The sequence below is a fragment of the Patiria miniata genome, unplaced genomic scaffold (genome assembly GCF_015706575.1).
Source record: "Patiria miniata isolate m_02_andy unplaced genomic scaffold, ASM1570657v1 HiC_scaffold_1, whole genome shotgun sequence".
Lineage (NCBI taxonomy): Eukaryota > Metazoa > Echinodermata > Asteroidea > Valvatida > Asterinidae > Patiria > Patiria miniata.
In genome coordinates, this window is record NW_024037047.1 from 35,816,812 (window position 1) to 35,834,996 (window position 18,185).

General features: G+C 41.2%; 1 protein-coding gene and 1 long non-coding RNA gene across 2 annotated transcripts in view; both read left to right on the forward strand.

Annotated features, from left to right (window-relative positions):
- Positions 1-13,596, forward strand: part of LOC119733220 — a 31,181-nt gene extending 17,585 nt beyond the window's left edge. The window contains exons 16-21 of the mRNA XM_038206809.1: positions 560-781; positions 1,131-1,281; positions 11,606-11,889; positions 12,452-12,652; positions 12,839-12,977; positions 13,502-13,596. Coding sequence (XP_038062737.1) covers positions 560-781; positions 1,131-1,281; positions 11,606-11,889; positions 12,452-12,652; positions 12,839-12,977; positions 13,502-13,596 — 1,092 coding nt within the window. The remainder of the gene's footprint in view (positions 1-559; positions 782-1,130; positions 1,282-11,605; positions 11,890-12,451; positions 12,653-12,838; positions 12,978-13,501) is intronic.
- On the forward strand, positions 6,089-9,204 carry LOC119729285. The gene is made up of 3 exons (XR_005271213.1): positions 6,089-6,450; positions 7,456-7,569; positions 8,330-9,204. It is a non-coding gene; the product is annotated as an uncharacterized LOC119729285 (long non-coding RNA).
- Positions 13,597-18,185: the final 4,589 nt, after the last annotated feature.

Consider the following 18,185-nt stretch of genomic DNA (forward strand, 5'->3'; position numbering starts at 1 on the left):
CAGTATTTGTAGCAATTGATGCTTTGACATCAAGAAGTGCCCTCACTTTCTTTTCTTTGCTACTTGGTGTGTGGGAATAAAAAGCAAAACATGCGTCCCTAAAAAGCTTTTACATTATTCACGCCGTATGCGCACATCTGGACGAAGAGCGCTATTGTTCAGAACTTATGCATTTGCTATGCAAGCTTAAGAAAAAGCTGTTAGTCAAAGCAAAAGGTTATGTATATGTTTTTAAGCAATTGCTTTTACTTTTGCTTCTGCCTGATAAGCTTTTGCTTTTGCTCGGTACTTCTTCTCATAAGCCATTGCCAGTTTTTATGTATTCGACCCATTGTCCCAAGGTGGAAAGCAATTCTCAGATATCTGGATGAAGACAGTTCACAATGAAGGTGGTGTTGACGCTCTCTCTTGTAACATTTTACATACATGAGGATGCGGCTTATGTAAATATACTCCATAAAAGCAGTATACTGTAGTACTGTGAAAGAGATTTGAAAACAAAAACCATTATTAGATGTAGTAATTGTGGATGGTATTAATGTCATGTTGTCAATGACAGTTGACCATCTCATGGACTGGAGGAATCGATACAGAGAGCTCCATCTATGACTATGAGATAGGTCTGAGCAGTGACCCCTCAAACCCGACCCCTGACCTGGTGACCTTCATGTCAACATCAGGTCATGATCACTTTTTGATGTACCATCCACATATCAGCCAGGGAGCTGTGTTCTTTCTGGTTCTGAAGGCCATCAACAAGGCTCAGCTATCTACCTTCAAGGTATGTAATGGACTGACTGTTGATGAGAATTAGCCATAGGCTGAATTACTCGGCTGTGGATGGCAAGTACACACATATGGAAGGTAGATGAAGTGTAAAGAATTATCCTTGTCTCAATAAAAACCCCAAAAGCTTCTAGACTTGGACAGCATGCACTGTAAATGCCTAATTGTTCAATGTACTATGGCTATGTGTGACTCGGAACCCAATTGAGTGTTGAGAGGGAAGGAGCAACATATTGGCTCGCCAAAGAAACAGCAAGGAACAGTTTTTAACAGTTTTAAAAGAAGCATTTGAAAGTATGCATTAACATAAACTTTGTCACATTTGGTTATTTTGCCTGTTGCAGGTGGTTGGTCCAATAGTAGTGGATACCACTCCGCCCATGTTTGTTGGGCGTGTCTCTGTCCATGTGGAGGATGAATACTTGATTGCTGAATGGGGAGATGATGGCTTCATTGATGATGAGGATACCAGCCTGAGATACCAAGTTGCCATTGGTGAGTCAGTCAAACATAGATGGTGTCCATAGTGCCCCACTCATGTTTGTTAGGTGTGTCTTTGTCCATGTGGAAGATGAATATTTTATCGCTGAATGGGAAGATGTACTTGGTTTCATTGATGATGAGCACACCAGCCTGAGATACCAAGTTACCATCGGTGAGTAACTTAAACCTAAGAAAGTGTTGGTAATTGGCCCAAAGTACCCCACCCATGCATTTCCAGACTTGTATTTGAGTCACGAAACATCGAGTCCGAGTCCGAGTCACCTCTCCCGAGTCCGAGTCCAGAGTCATGCAGGTCGAATCCGAGTCATGAGACACAAAGGTCAAGTCGGAGTCGGAGTCACGAGCAACTTTCATATATACAGTGAAATCTCGATCAGCCAAATCTGAAGGGAATGGATAAAAATTTCGAAAACTTTACGCAAAGTTCCTAAAAATCCCAAAAGTTCCCAAATATACTTCAAATATACAAATTTTCTGACCTACCTTGAAATAGGGCTGTGCCGAATATTCGAATATTCAAATATTCGATCGATAATCAAATATTCTAATATTTATTTATAATAAGAATATTCGGTGGTGATATGCAATGAAATAAAAAGGTGGAAAAAATGCCAAAACCCCCCATAAAAGTAGCTTGTATATATGCCAAGCAATAATGCCATACATATATTACTTCTGCTTTGGGAGTGCTTGCAGTAAAGCCAACCCATTTTTTTAACGCCGGACTGCAACACCAATCGCTGATGCTTCCGACAAGATAAACAAGACATTGTGTCTTTCATGTCTTCACAAAACACTTCCTGACACCTTTTCATATCAAACTTCTAGCATGAGTAGTAACATTTCCGTTGTCCATATTTTTGTTTGTTGTCCTATTTACAATCCCTATTTTCAAAAGAAAACCGCCGCTGTTTTCCCCGATGCGGTCCTGGCAAGTTTCCCCGCGCGTTGGTGTTACATGTGCATGTGTGCAGCATAGGAAAATGCAGCATGGCATTGGAGAGGAGCACGTGTTAATTTGCCCACGTGCGCTGGGAGGGGCTTACTGGGTCGGCTATTGACATCGCGAAAATGGCATGCCAACATCGATGTAGAAGACCTCTGCAATCTCATGCAAAGAACTTGATTTCTTTTTTCTGTGTGGGCCTTTGTATTTTCCGTTTTCATGTACTTATTTTGAGGACGTACTGCTCGCACAGGGTCGCACAAGAAGCGGTACATTACACTGATACAGCGAAGCCAATTCCCCCCAAAGTTTTCCATCGCCTGTTCAATCGTGTCGAATGCACGTGGTTATAAGGAATCGCCTTGCACGCAGTATGCTGCCCACAGCACGTGGCGGTGTTGTAGAAAACTTGTCATGAACCCCAACATTACATTAAAACGTTTTAAAAACCTTGGTTCATTTACGTTACGGAGTCTGGGATTTTTCTAAAAGAATTTCTTGTTTACTTTTAGGGGTAAATTTATTATGGCTGTTAGATGTTCGCCTCAATGCCTCCGTAATTAGATACATGTACATGTACAAAATAATCTAGTTCTCTCAACTGATCAGAGCACCCTTTTATCGAACACATTTTCGTTCGCTGTCCGTCAGCTTAGTTCGCTGGGTTAGTCTGCTAATTGCACCCAATATTTGCACAAATAAAACATACATAAACACTTCAAAAACTAGTTCAGCAATTATACTTTCAGTAATAATAGCAAGAACCTCTGGCTTATGTCCTCCAAGTCGAGCAAAACGCAAGAAAAAGGGCAGACAACAGAGAGGATTTCAAACTCAAAAGAGCTCTCATTTATTTCGCCAGACAGACTTTGCGGTCAACTCACCACACCGCACCGTACCCCTGATTCCCAGCATAGAAAACCACAGCTAGACAAAATGTATCAAAATTTTGCAAGTTGGAATATCCAAACCTTTTAGTGGCCTATCTATTAGAAAGTTATCTCCAGAGCACGCACTTAGCCAGACAAAAGAACCGGGTCAGCGCACCTGTGCCCTAATTAGCCCGCCAACAATGCGCCCGCCAACAATGCGCCCGCCGGAGCTCGGCTTATAATACATCCCCTGTGGGCAAACAAGGAAATACTGCTTTGCACGTGTCAAGCTGGGGCGTGTGTATGCCGCGCCCACGCCCATTATTTGCATTAACTTAAATATGCATTTACAATTCAAAGACCCATATTTCATTGAATAAAGACATTACATATCATAGGTTTTTTTCTTGGAGTTTTTGGTTGTTGAGAGTAAGTTTATTTAAAATGATATAAAATCATTTCCTCAATTCTTGGTGACAAAAGTGCGAGTTATTACTATAAAAGTGATTTTTTTATCTTCAATACTGTGACTAGGAAGTACACCGTTTTGTAGACTTCAAGAAGCTTCCAGTAATAGATATGCCCGGGTCCTGTTTGCGAGTTAAGGGTCGGAGAGTCACAATAGCTGACGCCACCCGCCTTGTTTGGGGTTCACGGCTTAATACGTCCCCCATGCAAACAAGGAATCCTTCACTGTAGCTTCTCTGGTGATTATTAATCTTTAAATTACTGACGACTGAAGAACAACTGATTGTTGTCAAATACTTGACCTACCTGTGAAGAAATCATACATGGCATGCTGACGTGCTCACGTACGTTGACTACATGTACAATGTACATGTGTGGCATATTTTTGCTTTTGAGGGAATTTGGAATGGCCAAATAACCGAATATTCGAATATTCGATCGATTGCAAGGTCGAATATTCGAATATTCAATTATTGGAATCATCGGCGGCGGAACACTTTTAAAAGTGGGAGGGCAAGGTCCAGTTACTGTTCCCGGAGCAGGATTACAGCAAAATCAAAGCAAATGGGAAAAGTGTGAAGTTTGTCCGAAGTGTGACCTACGTAATATCTGCTAACCAAGGGCGGATCCAGAACACAATTTTTTGGCGGGCCAAAAAAATTGTTAGTCCCCCAAAAAAGTGGGGAAAAAAATTACGGCGTGGGGTTCGGGGCCCGCTTAAGGGCCCCGAATTTTTTTTTGATTCTAGATGCTCTGTGGTGCGATCTGAGGCAATTTCTGACCACTTTAATCAATGTTTTTTTGAGGAAAAGATGGTGATGTACTCATTGCCTGCCTTTATTGGAATGTCACGTAAAAAAAAAAAAAGGTTTCTTTTTTGGGGGGGCATGGCCACCTTGCCCCCCCCCCCTGGATCCGCCCTTGCTGCCAACCTATGCATGTGGACTATTCCTACCGGTATATCCCTATTTTTCGTATCATTTTTCTAATTTTGTTTCGCCATACTCACTTAGGTATAAGTCCTGTTGTCAAATTGCACTACCAACCAGGGGTGTAAATCGCTTTTCAAAAGTGGGGGGGGGGGGACATACCTTGATCAGAACTGATGCGAGCATGAAGCGCGAAGCTCTTGAGGCGTGGGGTTCAGGGCCCGCTTAAGGGCCCCGGAGAAAAATTGGATTCTAGATGCTCTGTGGTGCGATCTGAGGCAAAAGTGACCACTTTAACCAATATTTTTTGAGCAAAAGATACATTGTAGTACATAATACTATTAATTGGGCCCGATAAATGAGACATCCCTTATGAAAATTCCCCCTAGTCACCACAGTGTGTTATCTGTGTGGTCATAGTGTGCACACTATGATCACACCGAAACCACACTGTGAACACACAGTGAAAATTGCACACTGTGAATTGCCACACAGTGAACACACTGTGAAATCACCGTGGATTGGCCACAGTGTCTGTTCACACCGAGAACACACTGTGAACACACTGTGGTCATTCCACAGTGTGAATTGCCACTCTGTGAACACACTGTGAATTCACCGTGGATTGTCCACAGTGTCTGTTCACACCGAGAACACACTGTGAACACACTGTGGTCATTCCACAGTGTGAATTGCCACTCTGTGAACACACTGTGAATTCACCGTGGATTGTCCACAGTGTCTGTTCACACCGAGAACACACTGTGAACACACTGTGGTCATTCCACAGTGTGAATTGCCACTCTGTGAACACACTGCGAAATCGTGGAGTATTTGACCACACAGAAAACACAGTGAGATCACACTGTGTTCACACGGTGACCATTTCACATTGTGACATCTCCCAGACTATGAAAACTGTGTGAATGATGTGTGATTGGTCCACATAGAAAACACACTGAGATCACACTGTGTTCACACGGTGACCATTTCACATTGTGACCATTTCCAGACTATGAGAACTGTGTGAATGGTGTGTGATTTGAACATAGTTGGTCCACACAGAAAACACACTGAGATCACACTGTGTTCACATGGTGACCATTTCACATTGTGACCATTCCCAGACTATGAAAACTGTGTGAATGATGTGTGATTTGAACATAATTGGTCTACACACTGTGACAGGTTCACACTGTGAACGGCCACTGTGTGAACACACTGTGGACTCTTTGTGATTTTGTCACAGTGTTGGTCCACATTTAGAGCACACTGTGAACACACTGTGACAGGTTCAGACTGTGAACCGTCACTGTGTGATAACACTGTGAACTCACCGTGATAATTTCACAGTGCTGGTCCACTGAGAACACTGTGAAAACACTGACATTTTCACATTGTAAACCGCCACTGTGCGAACACACGGTGGACTCGCCGTGACTTTAAATTACATTGAAACAAAATTCTATGTTGAGAATTGCTGCTGTCCCACCAGAATCTTTCGATATTTTTTTGAAAAATGTTTATATTTATTTAAAAACATTCTTTTTTTTATGCATCTTGAAATTGCGTTACCCTCACGGTTAATTTTTGTCAGTTGTGGAATGTTGTATCGACATACATACATGTTATATTTCGAAGTGCAAACATCGTGTCAGGAAAAATAATAACTTGTTGCCTTTTTACAGAAACATATATCAAAAGCCGCGAGTTTGTGTGCATGCATGCCAAAACAGTGACGCCAACCAATCATATGACGCGTAATTTGCAACAGCATCCTAGGTTGTAACGCGCTGGCCAATCAGAGTACGCTCTTTGAATTTACAATCGCGCGCCAGGCCTGACGACCGTTGACCTTGCTTCGCCAACCGCCATGACAGTACTGCTGCATGTGTCATGTGTGTTCCAGCAACGTGCAATCGCCGTCGTTTTACTGAAATATCAGGTAAGATTTTGCCATGAAACTTCGTTGTTATTGTTATGATGTGTCTTAGACAAACCTGGATTTAATTCGCAGCATTTTTCTGATTAATTTCATTCGATTTCTCCGCTAAACGATAGACAAAATATTGACACATGTACACGTACTGTACATGTACACACACAGAATCACGCACGCAGTAGGCTATACATGTATGCACAATACACAACAGACGGGTGCCTCGAAAGGGTTCGCGTCATTTGAAATGCTGTGGAGTCTGGGTACAGTGCGGACATAGTACATCATACATGTACATGTATTTCTCGTCATTTTTTCTGCAAGTAGCCTACTGCATGTAGCACTATATTGTGCCTAAAGTTTAATAGTAAGTAAAGACTAAAGTTCTTGTTTTTTAATTCTGGAAGCTTAGACATGTTAGAGTCCAGTATGTGGCAAAACAGTTGCGGCAGGGCTATACGCAAGCACATGTTAACTTTTCCTCGACACTATCCTGACTAGCCCTACATCCAAACATGACCCAAACGTATGGACATTTCTAAGTACTGCTGTAGAAGTATAATTATTTACGTTGTGGCTATCGTTACGGCAGCTGTGACGTGACTTTCAACTAGCATGACTGCTAAGTGCTACCGTTACAGAACTGACTGGTTCTCTGCATAATAGCATTCAACGTCCGATCTTGAAGAATATTGGGCATCTGTAAATCTGATATTCGTTTGCATTGTTTTTTACAAGGCCGTAACAGTAGTAATGATTACAAATAATACATGAAGTATTTGAAAATGGCGTTACAGCTGTCGTAACGATAGCCACTTTGATAATATTATAACAACTTGCGTTTACGTTTGTTTTGTTTGGTTTACCCATGCTTACAGTCTGCCTTTATCTTTTTTTCCTGATGCCTTGATCTTTATCTGTTGTGGATTTGTTTAAACTTGTACCACCATGTTTACATCCTTCTTGTCATGTTTGATCTTGAGAATAAGAGATTTTTTTTTCTCATCCAAGACCAATGGGCTCATGACCAAGTGATTGAAGACAGTTCATCAATGATGGCCAGAGTCAGAGTGGAACCTGAAGACAGCAGGTGACGGGACAAATATGTCTTTTCAATTAAAACAGGTACATATACATGTACATGTATTTAAGTCTGTCAGATTTAAACATTTTTGCAGATTGTTCTGGTTTTAATGTAAATTCTGAACCCCCTCAAAAAAAATATACTGGTGTAATGTTCGCCTGTAAAATAAATTGTTGCTGTGGCACACACAGGATCTGCCCCTATGTTTCGTGTGAAAAGGAAAAGGACATTAGCAGGCCAGGCACGGCACGCTAAAAGCACTTTTGGAGACAATCGAGTTGAAAGTTTTGTGCTGCCATTTTTTGATTAAAAATCACTTGTAATTGAAATTTTGAAGGATGACATTTGTCGATAATTAGAATAATTTTGGACATTTTTAGGTCAAAATATTACTTATTTGTAAAGACATTTCAAAGTTAATGCTAAAGTCTTTTTACCGGGAACTTCCCATTCCTTAAACGTGCGCTTCAGCTGCATGTGAAATCCTTACGTCCTTTTGACGGGAACAAAATTGGCCTTGCGTACATCAGTATTACATAAACATCCTTTTGCCAGGCAGTAATATTAAAAATCCTCCTTCCATCCTTTGTTTACTGTTAATTACGTCAAATGACGTAGCTCCTCAAGACAATATATATATCAAATGACACATATTCCCAAGCTCTATTGATTATCCGAAACATCTGAATTTGACCTTTGACCCATTTCTTGCCCTTACGACCTTCTTCCAGGCCCCCGACTGGGGATTGTTTTGAATTAATACAAAATAAATTATAAGTATGTTTGATTTGTCTTTTATAGCGAGTATCCAAGAAACTTCAGAATGGCAAGGTGATGGATGTTGCTGGTTGCTGATTGTTGCATCTCCTGCCAAGTTTGCGCCAGAAAGGAGACGTGATGGAGGGACATGCCTGGGACCCATTCACCTTCATCTTAAGTCTTACCATTGTACGGTCATTACTTAAAATACAACAGTATCAAATATTTTAATACACGTATCTGAATAATTGATCAATGTTCTCTTCTAGGGTGACTGTTATTTTTCCATAAGTGTTCAACAGGGAAAAGTTCTCAAGTTATGGAAACTCAACTACTGTCTTTAAGGTAGAATGGACCATTTTCCTTTACATGTTTGAAATGTTTCATTTGAAGCAACAGAAGTGCTTACGAATCTAAAGATTGGAACTGAAAATCAATCTCATAAAGTTTTAGTTCAGTGAATGCTTTATTTAGGGGAGAACACATTTTCTTGATCTTGATTTAGTCAAAGTTTGTTAATGCATGAGTGCCTAATTCTCGCTCAGCCACCAAACTGATGACTAATGGCAACGAAACTAATGTTTTGCAAATGCAACCCCAAAACAAGTTTGGGTCGGGTCAGGTTGTTCATTTCAGTAGGGTCGGTGTTGGTTTTGCATTTGCGATTTTCAGGTCAGTTATTGTACAAAGCCAAAATAATTGGGGGAAAAACCCAGAAACAGTTCGGATATTCGCACGGTTCAGTCATTTTATTGCAGAGTCTTTGTGCTGGGTACAACAAACTGTGGTTTATAGTCTATCGTGTGCTGTTAGTATTCACTGTACCTTATGGTTCGTTACAATTATTTATACATGTATTTAAACCAAGTTCAAAATTTTACGCAATAAATATTTCTTTGAAACATGCATAATGGAAACTTTCTGTTGTGAACTGTATTTAATTGTGATCTCTATTATGGTCACCCTGTGCGGACACTGTGATCACTATATGGTCACACTGTGCGCACACTGTGATCACTATATGGTCACACTGTGTGGACACTGTGATCTCTATGTGGTCACACTGTGTGGACACTGTGATCTCTATATGGTCACACTGTGTGGACACTGTGATCACTATATGGTCACACTGTGCGCACACTGTGATCACTCTATGGTCACACTGTGTGGACACTGTGATCTCTATATGGTCACACTGTGCGGACACTATTATTACTATATGGTCACACTGTGTGGACACTGTGATCACTATATGGTCACACTGTGCGCACACTGTGATCACTATATGGTCGCACTGTGTGGACACTGTGATCACTACATGGTCACCCTGTGCGGACACTATGATTACTATATGGTCACACTGTGCGGACACTGTGATCACTATATGGTCACACTGTGTGGACACTGTGATCACTATATGGTCACACTGTGTGGACACTGTGAACACTATATGGTCACACTGTGCAGACACTGTGATCACTATATGGTCACACTGTGTGTACACTATGATCTCTATATGGTCACACTGTGCAGACACTGTGATCACTATATGGTCACTCTGTGTGGACACTGTGATCTCTATATGGTCACACTGTGCGGACACTGTGATCACTATATGGTCACTCTGTGTGGACACTGTGATCACTATATGGTCACACTGTGCAGACACTGTGATCACTATATGGTCACACTGTGTGTACACTATGATCTCTATATGGTCACACTGTGCGGACGCTGTGATCACTATATGGTCACACTGTGCAGGCACTGTGATCTCTAAATTGTCACACAGTGTGGACACTGTGATCTCTATATGTTCACATAGTGTGCACACAGTGTGAACACTATGAACTCTATATGTTCACATAGTGTGCACACATTGTGAACACTGTGATCTCTATATGCGCACACTGTGAAAACTCTGTGTTCACACTGTCATGACACTATGAATTTGTTCCAAATTCACAGTGTCGCACACAGAGAACACAGTGTGATCACAGTGTGACCACTGAGTGGTATACACCATATGTACACTATGTGAACACACTGTGTTCACACAGTCATGACACTATGAATTTGTTCCAAATTCACAGTGTCACACACAGAGAACACGGTGTGATCACAGTGTGACCATACAGTGTATACACCGTATGGACACTATGTGAACACACTGTGTTCACACAGAAGTTCCACACTGTGGTGACTGGGGGGAATTTTCATAAGGGATGTGTTCAAAAATCTTTTTTACCTCCTGTATCATTTTAATTAACCTCGTTTTTTAAAATCGCTCCTTGGTAAAAAGTGGGGGGGCAAAATAGCTACCTATTAAAAAGTGGGGGGGGGGGGGGGCAACTGCCCCCTCTGCCCCCCGGTTCCGCCGCCGGTGATTGGAATTGACTCAGCCCTACCTTGAAATTTCCAGCTTTCTAGGCTCATGACGTATGGGAAGATTTGCCAGGAAAGTTGGAAATAATAACCATACTTACATGAGTTAGAATGCAGATTATGTGATTATTGTCATGTTTTTTTGTGCTGATATTTTCCATTTCCGTTAAAATTACAAGCAACAACTCACCTATCACAGCCTATAGTCCTTTATGGAACAAAAGATCCTCTCAAAATGACAATTTGATCAAGCTGAACCCAAAAACGTTTCTTTTTTATAGTGCAACTCCTTGAGTGCACAAAATCTTTTTCGTCGTGTCATCTGATTTGTGTAAGATGGAATAGTTGACCTCCAATCGTTGACCTCCAAGTTGCCAGGCTAAACCAAAACGCCACCTCCGGGCAGCGACTATTTGTCAATACGGGCGATTCCATATAGTGCGCCTCCAAGAGTTTGCAGCGCGTTGGCCAATCACAATGCGCGAAATCAGTCGACCTTTTCCAAACGGGCGTTGGGTCGACAGATTTTGCGCATTGTGATTGGCCAACGCGTTGCAAACTCTTGGAGGCGTACTATTGGGAATCGCCCGTATTGGTCGGTTTTGTCTGGTACCCAGGTTATATTTTGTGTATAGGTTAACAAAATTGACATGTGGGAGATCATTGGAAGGGACATTCGAACGCATTGCTGATGACACCTGAACATTGCACACTCTATGGCATTACACTATTATGCTTGCCGACCAGTGGTCACCACCTTAACAGAATATTGCCTATTAACGGAAGGTTTTTCTGTACTGTAATTTTGCCTTTCATTAAGCATGTTAAGCAGTTTACTGCAGTTTTATTCATTTTCATTAAAAAAAGAATTGTGTTCAGAATTTTTCAAAAACATTCTTTGATAAATTCTTTTTGTTTTGTTTTTTCTTCTAGGGGGTAGCCCAGGTGGCACTAAAACTCTTGATTTCCAGAAGGAGAAAGCCTACAGAATTGGTCCTTGTTTGTCCCAAACATCATGTGCTGCATTCTCATTGGCTGACCTAGACTGGCATCTCCATGGAGATCGTGACTACTACGTGTCAGTCAGAGCTCAGAATGGTGCTGGGTTCGCTACAGTGGGGACCTCATCCGTTTATAGACACATCGTGCAGTTACCATCTCTGGGTGTTGTATTGGATGTTGCACCCCCTGGCGAAAAGGTGCATGTGGATTTGGGGGTAATTATGACAAATTCACAGTAAATATTGTTTTCACTTTTTTGTTCCATTAGTTTGAAATCTTTTGTAACTGCCATTAGTAAATGCTGAAAGAATGCTTACAGCCACTTCAATAATTTTATGTTGAGTAATTGGATCATATCTTCAAAGAATGGATATAAAAAGTATATGTTCCTCCGTACTTTGAAAATTATTAAGCATTAGTTGAGCAACAACAAATAAGCCAAAATGGTTTTTGTAAGAAAAATGGTGGGGTCCATTGAAAAATATGTCTGGTGTGTTTTTGTAATAATTGCTGAAAACCAGTTAGTGGAGTTAAGGCATCAAATGAAATGATTTCGTATTGATGAATAGCAAACTGAGAAGAAAAATGTTAGGAATTTAAAATTAATTTCCAATGAATAGTTGTTGAAAACCAATTAATGGAGTTAAAGCATCAAGTGAAATGATTTCACATTGATGAATAGCAACCTGAAAAGAAAAAAAGTTAAGAATTTTAAATTAATTTCCTGTTACTGACTGCCAGCCTATTGTCTCAGTTACACAAATGTCTCCCTAACAGGTGCCCAAAGACATTGATGTTCAGATGAGCACCGCAAGCATCTCAGCTCGTTGGTTTGGTTTTGAGCATCCTCATCTTGATATCAACTATGAGATTGCCATCGGATCAGAAGGAGGTGCTTCTGATGTCAGCGTTGGTTTCATTGATGTTGGCAATGCAACCTTCTATCAACTGGATGGACTAGATCTCATTCCACTTATGGTAATTGGGACATGAATTCAAAATAGTGGAAAATGTTAAATTGTATTTTCATGAAACAATGGAGCTTGAAATTTCGGGCTCTCTGTTTATTTACCTTCGCAAGAGCCACTGACATCTCCTTATGCCTTTTGTGTTTGTTTCTGTTTTCCGTATTAATTGAGGAAATTTGTTTTGTATTACTGCTAGACCTATTATGTGACCATCCGTGCTAACTCTGAAGCTGGTAGTGTCAATGTTACCTCAGACGGTGTCAAAGTCATTCAGGAGGGTCAGGTTCTGGAGGAAGCTGGGATCAAAGATGGACTGGGCTGCGATCAAGATGAAAGTAAGACCCATGGCTTATATTTCTGTGGTGTGACATTCTCGCTGAAGGGAATCAAGTATCTTGCATTGGCTAATATTTACTCAGGCCTTTTATCTTGATAGGACATCTTTCTCTGATCCTTTCCCATTGCTAAACGTCCCTGATGTTAATTAACCATCTAAATGTGATAAATCCCTCTGTAGACAGTGTCTTGCCTCCTTCTTCCAGTGTCTTTGCCTCAAGGATTATCTATCACTCATCTGTTGCTGTTCAACCCTGTCAGGATGACATCACCTACCAGTTTTCTTCCTCAGACATCTCAGCTCATTAGACCATTTCTCAACATCTCTCTTTACTCACGGTTTCTTGCCTCCTTGCAGTGTATGTGCCACCAAGATTATCCCATCACTCATCTGTTGCTGATTGATTCTGTCAGGATGACGATAACATCACCTAGGCCTACTAGTCTTCTATGTCACTTATCTCAGCTCGTTAGATTATCACTCAACATCCCTCTTTCACAGATTCTTGCCTCTTTCTTGCAGTGTCTGTGCCACCAGGATTATGCCATCACTCATCAGTTGCTGATCCATTCTGTCAGAATGACAGCACCTACAAATCTTCTACGTCACTCATCTGAGCTGACCATGCATCCCTCAACATCCCTTTTTACTCACAGATTCTTGCCTCCTTCTTGCAGTGTCTGTGCCATCAGGATTGTCCCATCACTCATCTGTTGCTGAGCCATCCTGTCAGGATGACGTCACTTGCCATTCTTACCTCACTCATCTCAGCTCATTATACCATACCTCAACATCTCTCTTTACTCACGGTTTCTTGCCTCCTTCTTGAAGTGTCTGTGCAACCACGATAATCCCATCACTCATCTGTTGCTGATCCATTCTGTCAGGATGACAATGACATCACCCACTAGTCTTCTACGTCACTTATCACAGCTCGTTAGATCATCCCTCAACATCCCTCTTTACTCACAGTTTTTTGGCCTCCTTCTTGCAGTGTCTGTGCCATCAGGATTATCCCATTATCTGTTGCTCATCAATCCTGTCAGGATGACATTACCTACCAGTCTTACCCCATTTATCTCGGGGGATTAGACCATCCCTCCACATCCCTCTTTACTCACAGTTTCTGGCCTCCTTCTTGCAGTGTCTGTGCCATCAGGATTACCTCATTACTTATCTGTTGCTGAGCCATCCTGTCAGGATGACGTCACTTGCCAGTCTTACCTCACTCATCTCAGCTCATTATACCATCCTCCAACATCCCTCTTTACTCACAGTTTCTTGCCTCCTTCTTGTAGTGTCTGTGCCGTCAGCATATTTCATTACTCATCTGTTGCTGATCACCCTGTCAGGATGACATCACTTAATTACCAGTTTTACCCTACTTATCTGAGCGCAGACCATCCCTCAACGTCCCTTGCAGCGTCTACGCCACCAGGATTATCCCATCACTCATCTGCTGCTCATCAACCCTGTGAGGATGACATCACCTACCAGTCTTCTACCTCAGACATCTCAGCTCGTTGGACAATCCCTGAGGTGCTGCAACCCTTTGTGACTGGTGTCTTCTGGGCAGTTGAACAAGAAATCGAAATATACCTTGGTAAACCTGAAATCATATGCCTCTGAGTTTTACTACAGACGTGTAATCCTTACTGCTTGAATTGATAGTATTGGTAATTTAGTTTGTAATGTTTTAAAAGAATCAAATTGTAAAAAAAAATCGAGAATTTTTATCTAGTTATTATTTGGGCAAAGGAACCACTACAAGCTACTGTTTTTACTTGGTGTCTTCACGTATAGTCACTGATTTTGTAAGTTATGTTACCTTTTCAGAATGAAGTATATTTCATTTCCCACAGATGATGAGAACACTATGATGGAATGGATCCCAGTGATTGACGATCAAGATCTTGGCATGTCATTCCAACATGTTGGAGCTGGGGTTGGGTTGCATGGTGGAGGTCATTACAGATCAAAGGTAAGAATTAAAAATTGTCATGATGAAACACACTGGCTTGAATCCGTGTCGGTGATAGGGGGACGGGAGATGAGTATACGATGAGTATAAATCTGCAATTGCCCAGCCGTGGAAATTTGAAGAAGGGGGGGGGGTGGCGCTAGACACCACATGACACTAGGGGGTGCCGGTTTCACCACTAAGATATGGGGCGATGATCCAATGGCCCACCACCCCCTTTGCAAAAAAATAGGGGATATTACGCCCCCTTGGTGCAACATCATTGCAATATGTAGGGTTGTTTAAAATTTCACAATATGGTTGGGCAAGACAAACTTTATTTAGGTGAAGTGTGAAATTTAGTTGGAAAAAAATATAAATATTGTAATACATTTGGTTTTATTCTGGTAATTTATTTGGCAGGTTCAGTTTTGCCACGTTAACGTTTGCTTCAAACCCGTCGTCACTGATGGATTCTGGGTATTATCCCAACCTCCTGAGGTCGGTCAGGTCACAGTCAGCAACGTTGAAGCTACGCCAGGCGGGACGGAGATCCGTGTGGTCTTCCAGCCTTTTGCCCACGGTTACGTCCGTCACGACGACCCGCGGGAACTGATGGATTTCTATGAGTGGAGCATTGCTGAGGATGGTAGCGATGGAGCCTTGCTGAGTCAGTGGACAAGAATCCAAGATTTGGTGGTTACTGGGGATGTGGTAAGTTCTTGTAGCAGAAGGGAGTGGCAGAGATTTACTGAACATGCAGAAGGAAATATCTACAGTATGTCCCCTAAAAAGTGTCCGTCTGACTGTTTTTAAAATAACTACAAAACCATGAGGTCAATTTTGAAAATGTTTGGCTGTGCAAATACTCCTAAGACTTGGCCTCAACCCCTATGAGTTTCATTTAATTTCAGTCAGGCATCACTGCACAATTGTCCATTGAGCAAAACAACATTTATGCTCACTGTGACTAAGTTCCATATCTTAGTCAATTACAGTGCTGTTTTATGTAAGCTGTGTAAAATCCTGCATGTTGAGAAGAATAGGCTGGTGTGGTATGGGATTGGAATCATTTGCCCTTGAGCATTAAACTGAGGTCTTGCCGTCATGACTGGTAGCCAGGCAAATTATTCCAATCCCAACTGCACTGCAGCCCTTCTCACAGCATGAAGGATTTTACACAGTTTACTAAACACACTACTGAAATTGAATAAGGAAAGAAACCTGGTCACAGTGTCCCAAAATGTTGTTGTGATCACTTGACAATTGTGCAGTGATGCATGACTGAAAATAAATGAAACTCATAGGGGTTGAGGCCAAGTATCTGTACAACCAAAACAATTCAAAATTGACCTCATGGTTTTGTAGGTTTTTTTTCAAAAATAGTCAGACGGACACCTTTTCAATTTCAAGAATTTCAATTTCAAGAACATTTATTTCCATCTTTTCACAACATTTGATTATAATACAAAATAATGAAAAATTATACTGATGGAGGCATGCTAAAAAAAGCCGAAGCTTATAACATATAACATGCCTGTACACATACATAACAACTCACACGATAGACGAACGTTTAGAATAAAAAAAAGAAGCACAAACAAACAATTAGAAAAAAGGACAAACAAATGTGACAAACATTACAAAAGTGCAATAATAATAACGGAAGCGTATAGAACAATAGAGGAGCAGCGGCAGAGATGACAAGATAAATAAAAAGCAAAGCAAGAGGTAAAAAGCAGGCAAATTAAACTGAGAGAAACAAAGAAGCGGAGAAGCTATGTAATATAATGGGCGAGCAGATGCGTCTTATAATGATTTTTAAATCTGCCTACAGAGGATTGAGATTTGATAAGTGGGTCAAGTCCATTCCAGAGACGTGGTCCATAGAAGCGTAGGGTATTCATCGAGTAGGAAGTGCGAGTGAATGGTACATACAGGTTATTGTGAGATCTGGTGTGATATTGGTGGATATTATTAACAGAGGTAAAGTACGATGAGAATGTGAAGGGCAAGAGATTATTGGTAAATTTATACATTAGGATACCTGTTTGAAGTTTATTAATATCGATGAGTGTTAGTGTGCGTAATTTGGCGAACAAAGGTGCGGTGTGGTCACGGGGGAGAGATAGGGTGCATATGCAAATTGCTCTTTTCTGGACTTTGATTAAGGAATGGAGTTTATTTGTTGATGTGCGTGCCCAAACGATGTTACAGTAGTTCAGATAGGGAAGGATCAGTGTGTTATATAGCGTGAATAAAGTGGTGGAAGGCAAAAATGAGCGGAGCTTGGAGAGTACACCTGTGTTGCGGCTTATTACATTAGAGACGGAGGCTATGTGATGAGACCAGGAGAGTTTATCATCGATAATGACACCAAGGAATTTCGTGGAATGAACTTTACAGATGGCAGTACCATCTATCTTCACAGCTTCATGTTGACTGGAGTTGGATGACCTACTGAAGATCATATACTTAGTCTTAGAGGAATTAAGGGAGAGCTTGTTCGCTTGGAACCACGATGAAATTTTAACAAGCTCAAAATTCAAGATGTTGATCAGAGAAGCAAGGTTTGAATGTGAGAAGAGAATAGTAGTGTCATCGGCAAAAAGGATAAAAGACAAGAGAGGAGAACTACAGTGAAGATCATTAACGTATAGAAGAAACAGCAAAGGGCCAAGGATAGAGCCTTGCGGCACGCCATAGTGGATTGTCATGGGAGAAGAATCGCAGTTTTTTACTGTAGTATACTGTCTCCTATTTGATAGGCAATCAACAAACCACTGAAGAGCGACGCCTCTAACTCCGTAATACTCAAGCTTTGATAGGAGAATGGAATGGTCAATCGTATCGAAAGCCTTAGAAAGATCAATTAATAAACCAACAGAGTGTAGTTTATCAGAGAGAGAGCTAGAGAGGTGATCAACAAGATGGATAAGCGCCATATCAGTGGAATACTTATTCCGAAAGCCGAATTGATGATCATAAAGAAGCTGGTGTTTGGAGAGAAAGTTCGAAAGTCGCTTATAGATCAGCTTTTCAAGTATTTTTGAGAAGCATGGAAGGACGGAGATAGGCCGATAATTGGAAAAGTCACGGCGGTCACCAGTTTTAAAAACAGGAGTTACCTTCGCTATCTTTAGATTAGAAGGAACGACACCAGTAAGGATAGACAGGTTGAAAATGTGCGCAAGAGGCTGAGAGATGAAGGGAATGCATGATTTAACTACTGATGAATGGATATCA